The sequence below is a fragment of the Cyrtonyx montezumae genome, unplaced genomic scaffold (genome assembly GCF_038088225.1).
Source record: "Cyrtonyx montezumae isolate F1298 unplaced genomic scaffold, pur_monq_1.0 scaffold_8, whole genome shotgun sequence".
Classification (NCBI taxonomy): domain Eukaryota; kingdom Metazoa; phylum Chordata; class Aves; order Galliformes; family Odontophoridae; genus Cyrtonyx; species Cyrtonyx montezumae.
The window spans coordinates 90,061,793-90,080,524 of record NW_027072089.1 but is presented as its reverse complement, the minus strand read 5'-3'; the positions used below and the strand labels follow the sequence as shown (position 1 = coordinate 90,080,524).

General features: G+C 41.0%; 1 protein-coding gene across 2 annotated transcripts in view; it reads left to right on the top strand.

The window, feature by feature from the left end:
• SLC12A7 (solute carrier family 12 member 7) overlaps positions 1–17,928 on the top strand; it is an 85,151-nt gene extending 67,223 nt beyond the window's left edge. Inside the window, exons 21-25 of one of the 2 annotated variants that reach the window (XM_065753006.1) lie at positions 2,962–3,069; positions 4,144–4,260; positions 5,981–6,162; positions 16,540–16,673; positions 17,054–17,928. In XM_065753006.1, coding sequence (XP_065609078.1) covers positions 2,962–3,069; positions 4,144–4,260; positions 5,981–6,162; positions 16,540–16,673; positions 17,054–17,145 — 633 coding nt within the window. In that variant the 3' untranslated portion in view covers positions 17,146–17,928. The remainder of the gene's footprint in view (positions 1–2,961; positions 3,070–4,143; positions 4,261–5,980; positions 6,163–16,539; positions 16,674–17,053) is intronic. The other variant, XM_065753007.1, reaches the window with a different exon arrangement.
• Positions 17,929–18,732: the final 804 nt, after the last annotated feature.

Below are 18,732 nucleotides of genomic sequence, written 5' to 3'. Positions count from 1 at the left end.
GCAATTTCATTGGTGGCTGATCTCTGCTGTAGTTCTCTCACCCGTGCTCGCAGTGCAGGAGTGGGTTTTTTATGCCACTTCCTCATGTCCTCTCCGTTTTCTCGTAAGAAGCTCCACATGGCCACACGTGACATGATGTTACTGCCGTCATTTGCTCGTGCAGAGGGGCGGTTGCCTTTGGTGGCCGAGACTTTCAACAGTTTGATAAATTGCTTCATCAGATTCTTTGCGTCATGCTCGTCTTCATCAGGTGTTTCCAATACTGACACAGGTTCATCCCTATTCATCAGTAATGACAGTTCGTCCAGTATAGTTTTCTGTGTCTCCTTAATCTCACCTACTTCTTCTGCTACTATAGCTGCAATGGAAGCACGTGATGGTGGAAACTGCTGTTCAAAGTTTTGGAGTGTAATAGTCAATTCATAAACTGGGAGTCTCCTGTCTTGACCCTCGAATCTATGGAACATTGCTACCAGTGTACTTGCGTACCTCTCTGGTGCTGTTTTTGAGAGCTTGCGATATACATCAGGTGTGCACCTTACTCTATCAGGATCACGGTCCTGGTGTGGATTGTTAGGGACGAAATTGGGATCATACAGCATCTCTACTACGGCTGTTTCTCTCAAAAATTGGATGCCTTTCTCCACGGTGTTCCATCTTTCCACCTTAGGCTCCAGATCATCTTTGTAAGGGTATCTATCCTTTACAGCCACTAGTACTCGTTCCCAGAGGGTAGCGACTCCATTCAGACATCTGCCAATTCCTCTGTCGATAGCTGGGTCTCGGGCAATGCTTGCCAGTTGGCGGGCTTCACTGCCATCTAGGGACACACTGCTGGCACCGCTGTCCCAACACCGCAGCAACCAGGTGACAATAGATTCACCCGAGCGCCGTACAAACTCCTTTCTTGAACCTTGTATTTCAGTCATCTTTAGGGGCCGACGAGTAGTGGTAACAGTGACTCCATCATCGTCGCTGTCTTCTCCATGTCTCTCACTTTTCTTAGTGGCCTTTTTAGGTGGTGGTGGTGGTGGTGGTGCTGAGGAGGGCCCCTCGCCTGGATCTTCCTTTTTTTTCTCTGCTTCTTCTTCTTTCCGTTCTAGGCGCGAGGACGGCCGTGTCCATTTCTGGCCTTCCACAGGGGCAACCGACACTGATACCGGTGCTTCCTGTGATTGGTCAGGTCTAACTTCGAGGTTTTCATTTTTGCTTTGGACCTTGGTTTGGAAACCATTTCTCTCCAGAATATCAATTATGGCTCGATAAGCACAAGCCAGACCCCAAACAATACATTCCTTCTCAGATCGTCCTGAGTCCCATGACTCCTTACCTAAACACTCACTGAATTTCTCAGGGTCCCACAGGTGCTCAAGATCAAAATTGCATAACACCGGGGGTCCCCACGCTTCTAATTTCTTTCCTAATTTTTTCCACCTTCCCTGCCATTCAACACTCTCTGGTTTTGAGGAAAGCTTCCTCCACATGATGTAAATTACTATTGCAGAGAGTGCATGCAGAAAAACAGATAACACAGTTGCCACAACTGCCGGGCTGACATCCTGAATATAGGTAAAGACCTGAAAAGAGTAATTGGAAACCGTTCCAAATGCCGCATAATCTGTCACATTAGCCAGGGTGTTTAGGTAGGAGGCATGTAACCCCCTCAGCACACTAAAGTAGCTGTATATCCACATTACTCCGGTGCTGAACGCGAGGAGCTTAAAAAGACGCCAGCATGCTGTAAGGTACATGAAAAACCTTAGTCCACTCTGCACCAGATTTACAATGGAGAGCCAATACTACACTGCCCGCATTCTCCACCAATAATTGTCACGGTGTTGTCCGTGACAGTGACCCAAAGGAAACCGAGAAGGGAGAGGGGAGAGAAAAAGAAACTGCGTCAGTGGCCGCGCGGCCGCCCGAGCAGAGCCGCGCTCCGGGAGGGGGAGGGGGAAACGGCGGGAAGAGATGGGTCTACAAGAAAACAACGGCACGATCTGAGAAGGAACGGTAACTTTTACTAAATCTAATAAAATTGAACAATTGAAAGAGAGAGAAAAATTTTCAAACCAAAAGCTATGAGCTTACGCTAAGGAGGACCCGCAGGGGAAGCACACGTGCTGAACCTCCACGGCAGCCCAGAGCAACGCGCCCAGACCGAGCGCCGCCTGGCATCCGGTGCGGAGCTCCGCCCCTCCCCTCTGCTGCTCCCCCAGCATTAACTCCTTAACTGCTGCATGATGCTCTGATGTGGAATACCGGCATCAAAACCACAAAACCACAACACCCCTTTCATATGCTACAAGGTCCTGTCCCCGCTACCCGAGCCTTCTCTTCTGTAGGCTGAAGAGCCCCAGCTCCCTCAGCCTTTCCTCATAGGGAAGGTGCTTCAGTCCTCATCTTCATGGCCCTCCTCTGGACCTACTCTAACAGCTCAGTGTCCCTGTGCTGTGGGCGACAGAACTGGATACAGTACTCCAGGTGGATGGATATGTCGAAGTTGCTTCATTAGTGCTTCTTTGCAAAAGCTCTCAGTGGAGAAAGGACAGTGTGTTCTGTTGTGGTTCTAGACTGTTTTCAAAGACACCAGGATGCAAACATGCTCAGGAGTCAGCAGTGCAGGTAGTTTAAACAAACATCTTTGACCCTTGCTTCTTGCTGTGGATTTATTGGAACAGAACAATGGAAGGTCTGTCACATGTCTCAAATTCAACTGATATTATGTTGCTATTGGTATTGTGTAATAGTTCATGGTAGAAGATTGTCTTCATTCTTAAGGCTTAATCTTCAGGTACCCGAAATGATCAATGAAATATACTCTTGGGATTAGTCTGATGCTACTAATGAATCCAGGGTTCAATGAATGCAGGAATAAGTGGGGTACCCAAATGTCTAATTATTTTGGATTTTTTTTTAGTAGTACTTCTGTTCCTATGTTTCTAATGTCTATTATTTTTGCAGTTTGAAAATGATATTTCTGCATTCACATATGAGAAGACACTAATGATGGAACAGCGATCCCAGATGTTAAAACAGATGCAGCTATCAAAAAATGAAAGAGAAAGAGAGGTAAGAACTTTTAACTTGGCAAGGTACTCTGTGAAAAATCTAAAAATTGTTTTTGTTGCTGTTTTTAATCTATTTCTAACTAGTCAAAAGTTTTTATAACTGCACTCTGTTACTTTCTCTGCAGCAGGTTTCACTTACAAGAATAAAAGGATTTTAGACATAATTTCCTGTGCATTTGAATAAGAGTTTCTAGAGTTTTCCAGTTCTTTTTGTTAAGCTTAGTGCAGGTATTTGACTGTCAGTGTGTAATATATCTATGAGCACTGGGAAGTTCTTCTGTGAAGAACTCTGTGTTCTTAACATGAACACTTAACATGAAATACCTCTTTTTTTAATCCTCTCTTAAGTGAGCTGAGGCACTCCTTCCAGTTTTATGATAATCTCTAAAGTAGTTTTCTCTTTACTATCACCACTTCAAGTTAGCACTGCTTTTGTTTGCATTGTTTATATAAACTTCTGACTATCACAGTAATGTTCCAGCTTTTTGAGTAGTGCATGTAGTTCTGTAGTTTCCTGTTACCAACAAAATTAGTATTTTATCCTTCCTTTTGTGTTTGAATGTCTTCAGACCAGGTTTAAACCTATATGAAAAGGAGAACTTGTACAGTGTTCTTTTGCTGTTTCTCTCATAGGCCTGTTCTTATACCTGAGTAATCACCCTTGCCCTTCCCTTTGCTGAAAAGCAATTTTCTCATCTGTTTAAGTTTTGTCCATGTTTTGATTGTGAGTGAACGAAATCTTTTCATCTGAATCACTGCAAGTAAGAAAGGATGAGACCCTCATGCATGTCTTATTTTTTGAGGTACTCATGCAGATGAAAGGATTTAATTTCATGATTTTCAAAATCTCTGTGAAGAGACTTGAACTGTTGGCAGTTAGTTATTTAAAGAATCCTACAATAAATATACATGTATATAACAAATATCATGCTTGTGAAAACAAACCAAGTTTATAACAACCTAAGATAACAAATAATAATAATCATTTGTTTAAATGAAGGCAATTTTTATTTTAAATGATAGTCATCTTATTTCTTAGGCTCTTTTTTTGTTGTTGGTAACCTTTTTGTCCCAGATTCAGAGCATCACTGATGAATCTCGAGGTTCTGTCAGAAGAAAAAGCTGCTCTAGTCCACAGTCCATTGGCCAAGATGTACAGGCACTGCTGAATAATGATTATGAAAAGGAGGAGGTAGCTAGAAATAGTACTTTGTAGGTTTTTTTTCATTGCAACACTTGAAGTGCCACTGTTGTGAACTGAACTAGAGGGGAATGACTTTTCATTGCCATTAAAACAGTCCTTCATAAACTTTTAGTACTCCTTTAGTTGTACCTTTCTCTAGATGATGTTTGTGACATTAATTGCATCTTTATTTTGTCACAGTTAGTTTCCATAAAAGAAATATTTATCTGAGAGTGTCTTTTATTCTTAAAAGCATAAATATTTGTTTCTTCTTTTAAAAATGTTAATAGTGGGTGTTAGATTCATATTTCATGCTTTCAGAGCATTGTTTTTCCTTTATAGTTGCTGTACTGAAGTTTCTCAGTCTGTATAGATGTATTAGGGCTTTTGTAAGTAGAAAAGGCTTCTTTGCATATTGATAAGCAACTATTACTTCTTACGTGTCATAACTACTTTTCTACATAGTTTGAAATTAAATGGACTGCTGCAGTTAATGCTTTTAGTGTGCACTTGAAGTGTTGCTTCTCTGAAGATGCATTGCCTAGTTTGTAGAAGTGCTGTATTCCTTTTTTCCCCTCCTTGAAGTAGGAGAATAATGTTTTATTCTGTGTAACTAATTTGGCTTCAAAGCAGCACTAACAAAAGTGTGCCTTTTTTATCTATGCAATTTTATGAACGTGTGCTGTAGGTCCAGATTTTTCCTTGAGCCTGTTTTTCTGAAAATGGAGACCTAGCTTCCCTTAGAGGACAGTTGAATTCACCTTACAGTTATTGGTTTTAATTCATTGGTTACTGTTTTGCAGCATGAGTCTGCATGTATTTGTTAACTTTTTCTATTATAATAATAGCTACTGTATTCAACAGTAACGTCTGATTGGTATTCTTGACTCATTATTTAGTCTTCTGGGAGATCTGAAGGCCATCAATCAAATAGATGTTTATATGTGAACCACAGAACTGAACTCTAGGATTTGGGAATTCTCAAGTTTAGACTAGGAACTGGAGAAATAATTTACGAAAACTTAGGAGCTCTTAGACTGTTAAAAACAGCTGAAATTACAGCCCATGGACCACTGGGGAATTGTCATTTAGAGATGGAAAGCAGTTCACTTATTTGCTTCAGTTTTATTCACATCATTGTGACTGAATGAAATCAGTCCTCCTGAATCCTTGTGCATATGGAGGGACCAAAGTGAATACCTGAAGTTCTTGAATAGAATAGGGAACTTAATTCATGATTTAATGTCTCTGCAGAGAGACTTCGCAACTATTAAAACTTTAAAAATAAGCAAAATAAAAACTCTGAAAACACCACAAAACAATCACTGCTTCCCTAATACCAGTTCATTTTAAATTCTTAGAGTCTAAGGTACTGACTACAGTGTTTATAACAGTGTCAGAGCAAATTAAAAATATCTGATAGTACATTGTCCTTCAACTGTTCACTGGCAGAAGCCCATTATATTAATAAAGACTAACCTCAAACTGGATTCAAACTCTATTCAGTACAAAAATCATATCCCAGCCTGTAAGTAATCCTGCATACATTAATAACTAGACTTCTACAAGCAGTTTCCATTCATGCCAGTGTCAAAACACTGATTTTTGTCTCATATTTGTTCACAATATAAGGAACTCTTTTACTTTTTTTTGCTACACTAAGGTTAAATTACATTTCAAGGAATTAATAATCTGTAACCTACAATTTTTTTTTCCTGTATGTGGCCAGGCCCAGTTGATCCATGACAGAAACACAGCCTCACGCTCAGCTCCAGCTGTCAAAGCAAGTGTGGCTGCTGCCATGCCAGAAAAAGTGCAAATGACCTGGACAAAAGAGAAGTTTGTAGCTGAAAAACATAAAAACAAAGACACAAATGTGTCAGGTTTTAAGGATATTTTCAACATGAAGCCGTAAGTATACGTGTGGTGGTTGAAGTTTGTACTTTTTGTGTTTTCTTGTTCACTTTATAGGCGCATTTTTGTTTAGTTGCCCTTTTATTGTCTATATTTAAGATATTCTGGTTTATTTTAAGTTAAGTGTGGATACAGTTTTTCCATGAACTTAGCTTAAATGCCACACTCATGATATGGGCTGGGTGGGATAACAGTGTTTGTAATGAATAGTTGATATGCACATAAAATATTTACAAGAATGCTGTGAATGAAGATCAAATATGTCAGGCTTTTAAGATTTTCAGCTTCTGGATTGAAATATTTTGTCTTCCTTTTTTCCTCTAATTATTGTGTATTGTCTTTTGCCTTTATTTTATTTTATTTTATTTTATTTTATTTTATTTTATTTTATTTTATTTTATTTTATTTTATTTTATTTTATTTTATTTTATTTTATTTTATTTATTTTTAATTTTTTTTTTTTTTTTTTGCTGTTGGGTACAGGAAGTACAAGGAAGCATTTAAGTTTGTTTTGTTTTTTTTTTTTTTCCCAGAATATTTAGTTTACATGTTTCTTTTAATGAAAAGGACATTAGGCCTTCATCCTGTAAACTAAGTATATAGGCACAAGTTTTATATTGCTTTATATGTATGTTTTGATATATTCAGCTTTTTTCTGGGTCAACTGTTATATCGCTTAATGTCTTTTTAAAACAGTAGAAAATTAACTCAATAAAAGCTACTTTCAGGCCTGATAGAGTAGGCATACAATTGACAGGACATCAGCTTATTCACTTTCTCCTTTTTTTTGTGGTTCAAGTAGCACACACGCATCTTCTCCAAGTCCTAGAAGAAAGGAGTTTTAGGCATGGTCTATTCTGTTTTCTACACATACTCACAGCAAAACTGTGAATGGCAAGGGAAATTTAATGTCTAGAGGAAACATCTTAAATAGAGGACTTACAGATGTACATTTAGAAGTAGTAGTGGTTAAATACTTAAGATTCTAAGTTGTTCTGTGGATTTGTTCTGTGCTCTTTACAAAGAGCTTGCCTTTTATAAATTCCAAACACTTTTCAAAATCACCTTCTAGAATGCTTTTATTTGTTTTGTTCTGGGCTTCATTATTCTCTCATTCTTGATGGTGGGTTTTTTTGTTTTGGTTTTTTTTTTCTGATATGTTTGTTTGTTTTTTAAATAGTCTCTTGTTAAGATTTCCTCTCATTTCTTTAGAATTGTGCAGAGTGTAGACTTCAACTACTTATTACTTAAAAACTACTTCATATCACTGGGAGTATAAATTACAGTTTGAACTTGACCTGCCTGTAAAATTATTAATATTGATGTATTAAAATGTACTCGATATTACAAAAATAACTTTTTTATACATTTGCTTCCCTTCCATATAGAGAATGGGGAAATCTGTAAGTCTGACTTTTCTTTCATTTAAACAATTTAGGCTGTATTCCCTGGCTCTTGTGGTGTTGTACATTGTCTGCATGTTCCTAAGCCATGAGGTGCAGTTTGTGTATTGATCTGTACATTGTTTTCTATGCTGTGTTTTAGCATTTATCACTGAAAAACAGCTTGCATTATGGCCTGTTAATTTTTTTTCTTGTAAATATTATCAGTTTTCCTTTCAAGATAAGTTACAGTACAGAACAATTACTTTAGTTTCTGTAATAATGCAAAAATTGAGTGTTTTTCTCTTTCTTTCTGTAGAGCCTTTCTATCTTCAACGAGTTATACGCTCCCACCTAATTTGTATTGTCTGCATACCTACTTTATGAATGTGTATTCAGGCACATACAGATCGTTGATAGAAATGTTAGAACAGTCTGTCTTTAGTACTGAGCCTTTGGGAGTGCCACTGGTGACTAGTTGCCAAGTGGATTGAACTCCATTCATTATAACTCCCTGAGCCTAGCTTTTCAGACAGTTCTTTACCCATTGAACTAGGTATTTGTCCAAGCCATGAGCAACTAGTATTCTTCAGGAGTATACCCGGTCAGTTGTCAAACACTTCACGAGAATTTGGGTGAACAATATCCACATCTTTCCCCTCATCTTCTATACAGATCATTTTGTTGTAGGAGGACAATAGTTTAGTCAGGTGGGACTTACCTTTCATAAGCCTGTGCATCTGATCACACAAGGACTTGAGACTGCGAGTCTTCTAGTTGCTTACAGAATTTGTCATCTACCTCTTCCACCTAGTTGGGTGATCTGCAGTAGACTTTCACTGTAATACTAGCCTTGTTGACTTTCCACTGCCCCTTACCCAGAGACACTTAACCCTTTAATCACCACTCACTTTCATCACAGGTCTGCAGTCAAAGCATTCTATAATCTGCCTAGAAGTGTGGCTACACAGGTCTCTGGTTGCAAGGAGTGCCAGAGCCTGCTACTACTAGATGAAGGTGCTAAGCAGTTCTCCTGTGCAAGGTGTGAGCAGGTGGAAGATCTGCTTAACATGGTGGTTGAATTGAAGGAGGAGGTTGAGAGACTGAGGGCCATCAGGGACTGTGAGCGGGAGATTGACTGGTGGAGTAACTCCCTAGAGTGCCAGAGAGAAAGGTACCAGGGAGATCCCCCACAGTTGGTGGTGGACTCCCTGACCTGTCCCCGTAGGGCAGAAGGGGGATATCTGAGGGATAGGGAGGGCTGGCAGAGAGTCCCTGCTCGGTACCGTGGGCGATCTCCCCCTCTGCCTCCCCAGTGTCCCCAGATACCCCTAAGCAATAGATTTGCAGCATTGGATGTTGAAGAGGTGATAAGGGGTGAAGTGCAGGAAGATTCCCGCAGGAGGTCACCAATGGCAAGGCAGTCACCTCCGTGCATTGAGACTGCTGCTACTAAGAAAGAAAGAAAGGTGATCGTAGTGGGTGGCTCCCTTCTAAAGGGAACCGAGGGCCCCATTTGCAGACCAGACCCAAACCGCAGGGAAATGTGCTGTCTCCCTGGGGCTCGGATCAGGGACATTACTAGAAGACTCCCAGACTTGATAAGCCCCACCGACTACTACCCATTACTCGTAGTTCAGGCAGACTGCAATGAAATATCTCAGAGAAGTCTGCGAACTATGAAAAGAGATTTCAGGGGATTAGGGCGATTAGTTCAAGGGGTGGGAGCACAAGTGGTGTTTGCTTCCATACCTTCTGGGGCGGTGAAGGACACAGAATGGGCTAGGAAAACACAGGTGATGAATAACTGGCTGAGAGGTTGGTGTAGAGATAGACACTTTGGGTGTTTTGACCATGAGACAGTTTACTCGGCTCCTGGCCTGTTATCTGTTGATGGGACGCACCTATCCCAAAGGGGGAAACGAATCCTAGCACAGGAGCTAGCTGGACTCATTGAGAGAGCTTTAAACTAGCTGTGACGGGGGAAGGGGATAAAACAGGGCTCACCAGTAAAGAGCCTAAGGAGGCTGTGCTGGAAAAAGGGGCGAGGCAGATATCTCAGCTGAAGTGCATCTATACCAATGCACGCAGCATGGGCAATAAACAAGAAGAGCTTGAAGCCATTGTGAGGCAGGCTAACTATGACCTTGTGGCTATTACAGAAACATGGTGGGACCTCTCCCATGACTGGAATACTGGGATTGTGTCAACGGTTTACGGGCAGGTTCGGCCCGGTTCCGTGACGATTGGTGCGGGGGACCCACGGACCCACGCCCCAGGAAAGGGGAAGGGGGAAAGGGAGAAGGGAAAAGGGAGATGGGCCTAGGAACAAAACAGCGGCAATGATCTGAGGAGGAAAGCTAATTTACTAAATAAGATATCGGAAAGCAAAATAACACAATATAATACAATATAATTGGAATTAAAGCTAATAAATCAAATAAAATGAGCACGAGAGAGTGTCCGATAAACCGAAGGCCTTACGCTAACGCTGAAGGCGGACGGCAGCGAGCACCCACTGCTGAGTCGATCCCAAAGGAAAGAGAGTGTCCCGTGACCGCAGACAGTTTTTATCTTTCCCTCTGAGCGTAAACACGTAAGAACGCAAAGCATCGCAAAGTCCTCTGGGGAATGGAGTTCTTCTCTTCTGAGACAGGTATACCTGGAACTATCAATGATCCGTGGAGCTGGAGCATTAACTCTTTAACTCTAAATGCACTACATGATGTTATGATGTGGAATACCAGTACCAAAAATCATAAAAACATGACAGATTGATGGCTACAAGCTCTTCAGAAGGGATAGACAGGGAAGAAAGGGTGGTGGCATAGCTCTCTATATCAGAGAGTGTTTTGATGTTGAAGAGCTAGTGGTTGGAAATGACAAACGAGAGTCCCTATGGATAAGGATCAGGGGGATAGTCTTTAGGAGTGACATCGTGGTGGGGGTCTGTTATAGACCACCTAGTCAGGATGAAGAAATAGACGAGGTGTTCTATAAACAACTCGTAGATGTTGCACGATGGCCAGCACTCGTTCTCATAGGGGACTTCAACTTCCCTGATATATGCTGGAAATACAATACTGCGCAGAGGAAGCAGTCCTTGAGATTTCTAGAATGTGTGGATGATTGCTTCCTGACACAGCTGGTGCAAGAGCCTACCAGGGGAGATGCCTTGCTTGACCTGCTTTTCACTAACAGGGAAGGACTAGTAGGGGATGTGAAGGTTGGAGATGGTCTTGGCCAGAGTGACCATGAAATGGTGGAGTTTGCTATTCTGGGTGACGTCAAGAGGGTGACTAGCGAAACTACTACCTTGGACTTCCGGAGGGCAGACTTTGACCTGTTCAGGACACTTGTTGCAAGGGTCCCTTGGGACTTGCTCCTGAGGGGTAAAGGGGTCCAGGAAGCCTGGATGCTCCTCAAGATGGAAATCTTAAAGGCACAGGAGCAGGCAGTCCCGGAGTCCCGTAAGTCAAGCCGGAGGAGAAAAAGACCAGTGTGGATGAACCGGGATCTTTTGTTGAGACTCCGAGAGAAAAAGAGAGTCTATGTCCTCTGGAAGATGGGTCAGGCTACTTGGGGCGACTACAGAGAACTGGCCAAGATCTGCAGGCAGAAAATTAGAAATGCTAAAGCCCAGCTTGAAATTAGGCTGGCTACTGCTGTAAAGAAGAACAGGAAACCCTTTTACAAATATATTAACAGCAGGAGAAAAACTAAGGAAAATTTCTCTCCTTTACTCAACAAGGCAGGCAATATAACCACAGATGATAAGGAAAAGGCTGAGGTTCTCAATGCCTTCTTCACATCTGTCTTTACTAGACAAAACAGTTGTCCACACGGTACTTGCCCTGACCTGGAAGTCCGGGACGGGGTGCATAATGCACCCCCTGTGATCCAAGCAGAGATGGTCAGAGATCTACTCCTCCATCTGAACTGCCACAAGTCCATGGGGCCAGATGGGATCCACCCAAGGGTGCTGAGGGAGCTAGCAGAGGTGATTGCCGAGCCACTTTCTGCCATCTATCAGCATTCCTGGTTATCTGGAGAGGTCCCACAACATTGGAGGCTTGCCAATGTGACTCCCATCTACAAGAAAGGCCGTAAGGAAGACCCGGGGAACTACAGGCCTGTCAGCCTGACCTCGGTATCAGGGAAAGTTATGGAACAGATGATCTTGAGGGAAATCACACGACACGTGCATGGCAATAAAGGGATCAGACCCAGCCAGCACGGGTTCACCAGGGGCAGGTTGTGCTTGTCCAACCTCATCTCCTTCTATGACTGGGTGACCAGACAGGTAGATGAGGGAAAGGCTGTTGATGTAGTCTACCTGGACTTCAGCAAGGCCTTTGACACGGTCTCCCACAGTATTCTCCTGGGGAAACTGGCAGCCCGTGGTGTGGACAGGTTCACTCTTCTCTGGGTGGAGAACTGGCTGGAGGGCCATGCCCAGAGGGTAGTGGTTAATGGAGTTAAGTCCAGCTGGCATCCTGTTACGAGTGGTGTCCCCCAAGGGTCAGTTTTGGGGCCCATCTTGTTTAATATCTTTATTGATGACCTAGACGAGGGAATTGAGTGTACCCTCAGTAAGTTTGCAGATGACACAAAGTTGGGAGGATGTGTCAAACTGCCTGAAAGTAGGGAGGCCCTTCAGAGGGATTTGGATAGGCTGAACAGCTGGGCTGAGCTCAATGAGATGAGGTTCAATAAGACCAAGTGCCGGGTCCTGCACTTTGGCCACAATAACCCCATGCAATGCTATAGGCTTGGGGCAGAATGGCTTGAAGAATGTAGAGAGGAAAAGGACCTGGGGGTGTTGGTTGATGCTCGGCTCAACATGAGCCAGCAGTGTGCCCAGGTGGCCAAGAAGGCCAACAGCATCCTGGCCTGTATGAGAAATAGTGTAGCCAGCAGGAGCAGGGAGGTGATCATCCCCCTGTACTCAGCTCTGGTACGGCCGCACCTCGAGTACTGTGTTCAGTTTTGGGCCCCTCACTACAAGAAGGACATTGAGGCCCTGGAGCGTGTTCAGAGAAGGGCAACAAAACTGATGAGGGGTCTGGAGCACAAGTCTTATGAGGAGCAGCTGAGGGAGCTGGGATTGTTTAGTCTGGAGAAGAGGAGGCTCAGAGGAGACCTTATTGCACTCTACCACTTCCTGAAGGGGGGTTGTGGTGAGGAGGGGGTGGGCCTCTTCTCCCAGATAAATAACGACAGGACGAGAGGGAATGGCCACAAGTTGCGCCGGGGAAGATTTAGATTAGACCTGAGGAATCATTTATTTTCTGAAAGAGTGGTCAGGCACTGGAATGGCCTGCCTAGAGTGGTGGTTGAGGCACCATCCCTAGCGCTGTTCAAGAAGCGTTTAGATGAGGTGCTAAAGGATTTAATTTAGTAGTTGGGTAGAGATAGTGATAGGAGGATGGTTGGACTAGATGATCTTATAGGTCCTTTCCAACCTTATGAACTTATGAACTTATAATGTACACAGGGCTTCTCCAGATCGTCTCCTTCCCTGCTTATCTGTCCTGTCAAGTCTGCAGCCATTTATAACAGTACTCTTGTTGAGAAACTTGTCTTACCACACTGAGCTAAAGCTAATGATACCATAGCCCTGAGTCTGAATTAAAAATGCTTGTTAGCTTTATTTCCTATGCTAGATATGTGAATTTAGAGGCATTTATGTCGGCCCCTAGTGAAGCTGTTTTACAGGGTGAAGTGGCTTGAAATCCTTTGTGCTGCTTTTTAGGTACTCCTCTGATCTTTGACTCTTGATCCACTTTTTCATGTTTCATTGCATCTCTGGTATTGATCCAATCGAAGCTGGTGGATTGAGGTTCCCCTTTCTTGGCAACTTTATTTTAAAGTCCTCTTCACCATGTTGACAATCCCGTAACCAAAAATGCTTTTCTCTAACAAATGGAATTCATCAATCCCCAGTAAAACGGATTTCTTAAAGAGAGCTGTACTCTAACAAGCCAAATTGTGGCTGTAACACTCGTCCTGCAACAGTGCACTGATCTGACAGATTCAAATGGCCCTTTCAAAGCCTTTTCCTTTGACTGGTAGGATCAAAGAGACTGTGTGTTCCAAGGACATTTTGCAGTTGCTCAGAGTTCTCTGTAGTGCTTTCATGTCATGACTGGGATGCTCCTGACAGTAATTAATGCTCATGTGAAACAACAACATGAGTAGATAGACGTATGTGAGCTGTACACAGCTCGGTAATCTCTTGGTAACATTCCTAATACAAGTCTCTGATAGGCAGCAAGTTTCTCTTGAAAATAAATCAGGTTGTCAAATAAGTGCTTCTACTTTACATAAAAGAGAGACCCCTGTGATTATCACCTATAATGCTTTTCTAGCTGCACTGTTTAGTATACTGGGTGCAGACCAAGTGGCTTAGTTGACACCAGAGTCTACCATGGCATGATGGGTCCTTTCTCTGCAATCTTTAGAGCAGTGAAGTAATTCTGCAAGGGCATCTCAGGCTGCAAGGGAAAGTCTCCTCCTTCCTACTGATCCTTGCCATAATGAGCTTACATATTTCTGTGTTTTGAATGTTGTTCCTTTCTGTGTATTGAGGGAGGGTTTCTGGTTGTAGGTCTGATGCAGACTGTTGCGTGGAACCACATAACTCGTTCTCAGGTTCCCTGATGTTGTGTGATCTTCTCACTACCTGCTGAAGCTTAGCTACATGTTGCAGGAGATCTCTGGGCACACTTTTTGCTAGCAGGTCTGTTCCCTATGCCTTGCCATAAGAGAAATGTTTAGTCACTTCCTGCAGCCTGAGGTCTGTACTCCCGTCAGCCACTGTGTCTGGGTAGAGGCATCAGATGCTGCTAGTTGGTATTGACACTCCATCTGGAACTGTAGCCTTTATGATTGCCTACCATCCAGTCATCAGAACAAATAAGGGTGGCCTTCACCAGTGTGTGTGGTTGCTACACTTTAGGACAGTGCGTCCCTATTTGTACTTGGGTAGAACCAGCTTAAGACTGAGTGGTTTGTTTTTTTGTTTTTTTGGGTTTTTTTTTTTTGTTTTTTTTCCCCAGGGCTCAATGTTGGCTTCATTTAGTGTATTTGCCAGTTTGAGCTGCTTAAGAAAACTAGGAGGCTTACATTGTGCTCCATGTATGACTTCAGTTCAGCCATGTTTTTGAGGCTAAGTGAGCCTCAGTTCACATTGTACCCAGTGAGCAATTTGACCCTTTATTTCAGCACTGAAATCCTGTTCACCACAAATTTACACTCTCCCTTTTCCCCTGCATTTTTTTCTGTATTTTAAGAAAATTTCTACTTTAGCATTAATACATCTCTTCAGTTAAACACTTTTGACTCTCTCCTTATGGTTCTTATCAAGCTACTGTTTTGCCTCTGGAAAGCTGACCTTCAAGTATCATTTTGTTCTATATGTATGGCTCTGTGACAGGGGATACCCCAGGGCAGACTGTTAAATTTAGCTTTGGAAATATTATTGTATTTTTTTTAGGAAACTGGAATTGATGGGGTTGGTCTCCATTGACCACTAAGTTTCCAGTCTTCCTTTTTTTTTTCATCTTTTTTCCCCTCTACTTGCATCTGCAATGGTAAGGATGAATATGCACTTTAAGATGTGCCATACTTTACTATGAAGGGAGCAGCTGTTAACAGGAAAATGGGACTTACTATAGAATAGTACTGTCAATAATTTCTATTGGTTTCCTGATCTCAAACAGTGCTGGAGTGTTTCTGCTACATTTTTACTACTGTTACTGGTATTAAAAACAAAAAGCAAAAACACTTCTGCACTCGGGCATTTCAGAGGATGTCTTATGTCCTGCTGCTGCTAACCTGCCAGTCGGCTCTCTAACCTAAGTATGTGAATACTGCAGGGTGGAGCACAGCTGTGCTTTAATTAGTGGTCCTGCAGTAAAAGTGCTAAGAAAATTGTGTGGGATATAGTGATTCACCTTATGTCAGCCTATCAGTTGTTCTTCTACTCCTGTTACCTTGTGTTTCCAAAGTTCCATTTTGAAGTAATTGTAAAGAATCTGCTTTAGCACAGTGGATCACTTTGATAAAATGCAATTTCTGTTGCACTGGTGCATGTGACTAATACCCAGTTCTGGCTTGTATTTACATAAATAAAAGAGTGACTTCCTCAGGAACTCAGCAAGGAAACTGTTTTATTTTTTTCTTCTGAAGAGAAAATGAATCATTGAAGGTAGATGGTAAAATAAAGAAATCCCTGAAGTTTAAGCAGTTTCCCTGTATTTTACAACCAAGATTGTGTTTGTGGATACAGTAAGGGAAGCATTATTTTCAAGTCTCCCCTTACTGATAATGTCAGGGGAGGGGCTAAATTCCAGTTCATTGTTTACTGCCTTCTTCTTAAGACACGCTGAGAAAATATTTTTTTTCCCGGAATTTGTTACTCTTGCAGTAATCCTCTTAAAGGAACATAAGGGAAATGTGGTCCTGTACACAACAACATACTGTAATCTTTCATAGAATCACAGAGTTGCAGTAGTTGGAAGGGACCTCAAGAGATGGAGTCCAACCCCCTTACTAAAGCAGGTTCCCTACAATAGATTTCCTTTATATTTCTGTAGCTCTTTTGATGTTTTGAGTATTTGTAGCTCCTTTGATATTTGAAATTTCTTGCAAATTCCAGTTACATTTTAATCTAGTTAAATTAGCAGGGTTCTCAGCATATGATTAAAATTAATTTCAATTGAAATTTATCTTTGTGAAACATAGCTGGCCTTTGGAAGAGTTGAGTGTTTCGGCAATCCACTTAAGATTAAATGTTGATGTACAATTACTCTAATGTAGGTATCTCACCTGCTCACATGTATTTGGAATATGAGTATTGATGTCCATGGGTGTAGATTATTACATGCATTTAGATTAAGTTTATAAATTAAAGTAAGATATGTACATTTGAATTTATTAATTCAGATATGCAAGTACGGTGTCAGTCCCTAAAATATTTGTGTTCTAGGAATCAGTCAAACGTAAGAAGAATGCACACTGCTGTGAAGCTCAATGGAGTGGTGCTTAATAAATCGCAACATGCTCAGCTAGTTCTCCTGAATATGCCTGGACCTCCTAAAAGCAGAAAAGGAGATGAAAACTGTATCCTCTACTATATTGCTTTTGTACTTCTTGAAACTAGAAATTTGACTCTGCTATTGTCTAGTTTGGATTTCACAAAAAAACAATTGCAACTGTTGATAATGCTACCACTGTCAACCACAGGGTTTTGTCAACTGAATTGATAGAAGAAATTCCTCAATGTTGAAATTTTAAGTTACTGTTTTTCTGTTTTCCCATGGAAATCCCCCAAATTAGTTCTTGCTTCTGCCTGAATAAATAGGTGGAAGCACCCAAGCGTAATGGGACATTAAAGGAAAGCTCCCTCATGAATGTGCTTTTTAATTGTACATCAGAGTTCTTGAGTCCTTGGTAGCTATTTTGCTTCTTTTCTGTGATCCTTTGACTTAACAGTACTTCAGACATGGAGTTTTTGGAAGTTCTAACAGAAGGTCTGGACAGAGTTCTACTAGTCCGAGGCAGTGGACGTGAAGTGATCACCATTTATTCTTAACCTTGCTTTTTTTTTGCTTTTTTATTTTCTTTTGAATGAAGGGAACAAAATTTATAAAGCCAATCTGATGTATTTGAAGCAGCTTCATTTAGAGTTCTAGCATATGGAAAAGATTGAGGTTTTTTTTTCCCTCCCAAAATGCTATTTTTTAAAGTATATTTTAAAGACCTATGAAAACATTAATGTAGTGGATTAGTAAATCCTGATTGGATTAGAATTAAATAAAATGTATTATAATGTGTTAATCTGTGCTGAAACAACAAATGGCTGTGTTATTTTTAAACGTACAGAGATGTCAGGAACTTTTGTTTTCTTGATCTTTGTTCTGCTTCTAAATAAAAGGGAGAAGTTTGCTTCCTCAATTACTAAGATGCTGCTATGTTGCTTTTGATGGGATTAGTACTGATTCAGGAAACTTCATTTTGAAATGTATAAAAATACTCAAATTTATATGTTTTTCCATACTATAAAGTATTTCCCTGAAGTTTATGATTTGCCACATCTTTTTTTAAAAAACATTCTGTTTAAAATGCTTCAGGCAAGGAATTTAAAGTCTCAGGTGAGAGTAATAGTAAATTGCCTGTTTCTTTCACATGAACTACTTTAAGGTATACTGCACAATTATGACAATCCAAATCATAGGAATTCCATGATGCAGAATTACCACGTGCTGGAGATAAAATTATAGCAACTGGTAAGCAGTTGACCAATGAAGTGTAATCTCATTTTCAAATGTGTATTTCGATGTGTTGCATGCATGCGCTGCTATGAAAATAAAAGTTTTCTGAAAAAAAAAAATCTTAGGTGTTTTATTTGTACTCAGTAGCTAATACTTTGAGTACTGAATTCCTCTTTGAAAAAATCAGTGCACCAATTGACATTCATCAGTGCTTGCTGAACATTTATGGAGACCAAACGGTAGTAGACATGAGCATAACAAAGTGCTGGGTGGTGTGTTTCAGCAGTGGCAACAGTGATGTGAAAGATAAGGTATGTTCTAGATGGCCACGTATTGCTGTCACACCACAAAACGGAGAGTGGCTCGATAAGCTCATCTGTGTGGCTCAGAGCATTATGACCAGGGAACCGTGTATGGAACTGAATATCAGCTTCAACACACTGGAAGTGAAGGTAGCAATATTGAGAAGTTTGAACCAGTTTGGTCCATTAATGCTTACACAGGAACAGAAAGAACACCATATTCAAGTAAGTTCCTTAGCAACGTATTTAATACTGATAAACATACTAGATGAAGTGCATCTATTTTTTTTCTTTTTTCTCCTGTTGCATCCTGTGGAATGAAGAATATTGCAGGAATACTGTTTTATAACTCAAGGAAATGGATTGAAACAATTAGGAACAGTTATAGAAAACAACACATCATTATTTTTTATAGGTAAAAAATACTGTAGATTCCCATCTCAAATTTTAGATAATTCCAAAGTGAAGTAGCATTGTTTTTGAAAGTAAATATTCAAGATAAATACACTTAGCTTTGCTTATTTGGAAGGATAACAAATATATAAATTGCTTACAATGAAATGAATGCTTCAGAAGAAAGCAGCCAGAACCAGTAAATACTTTGGT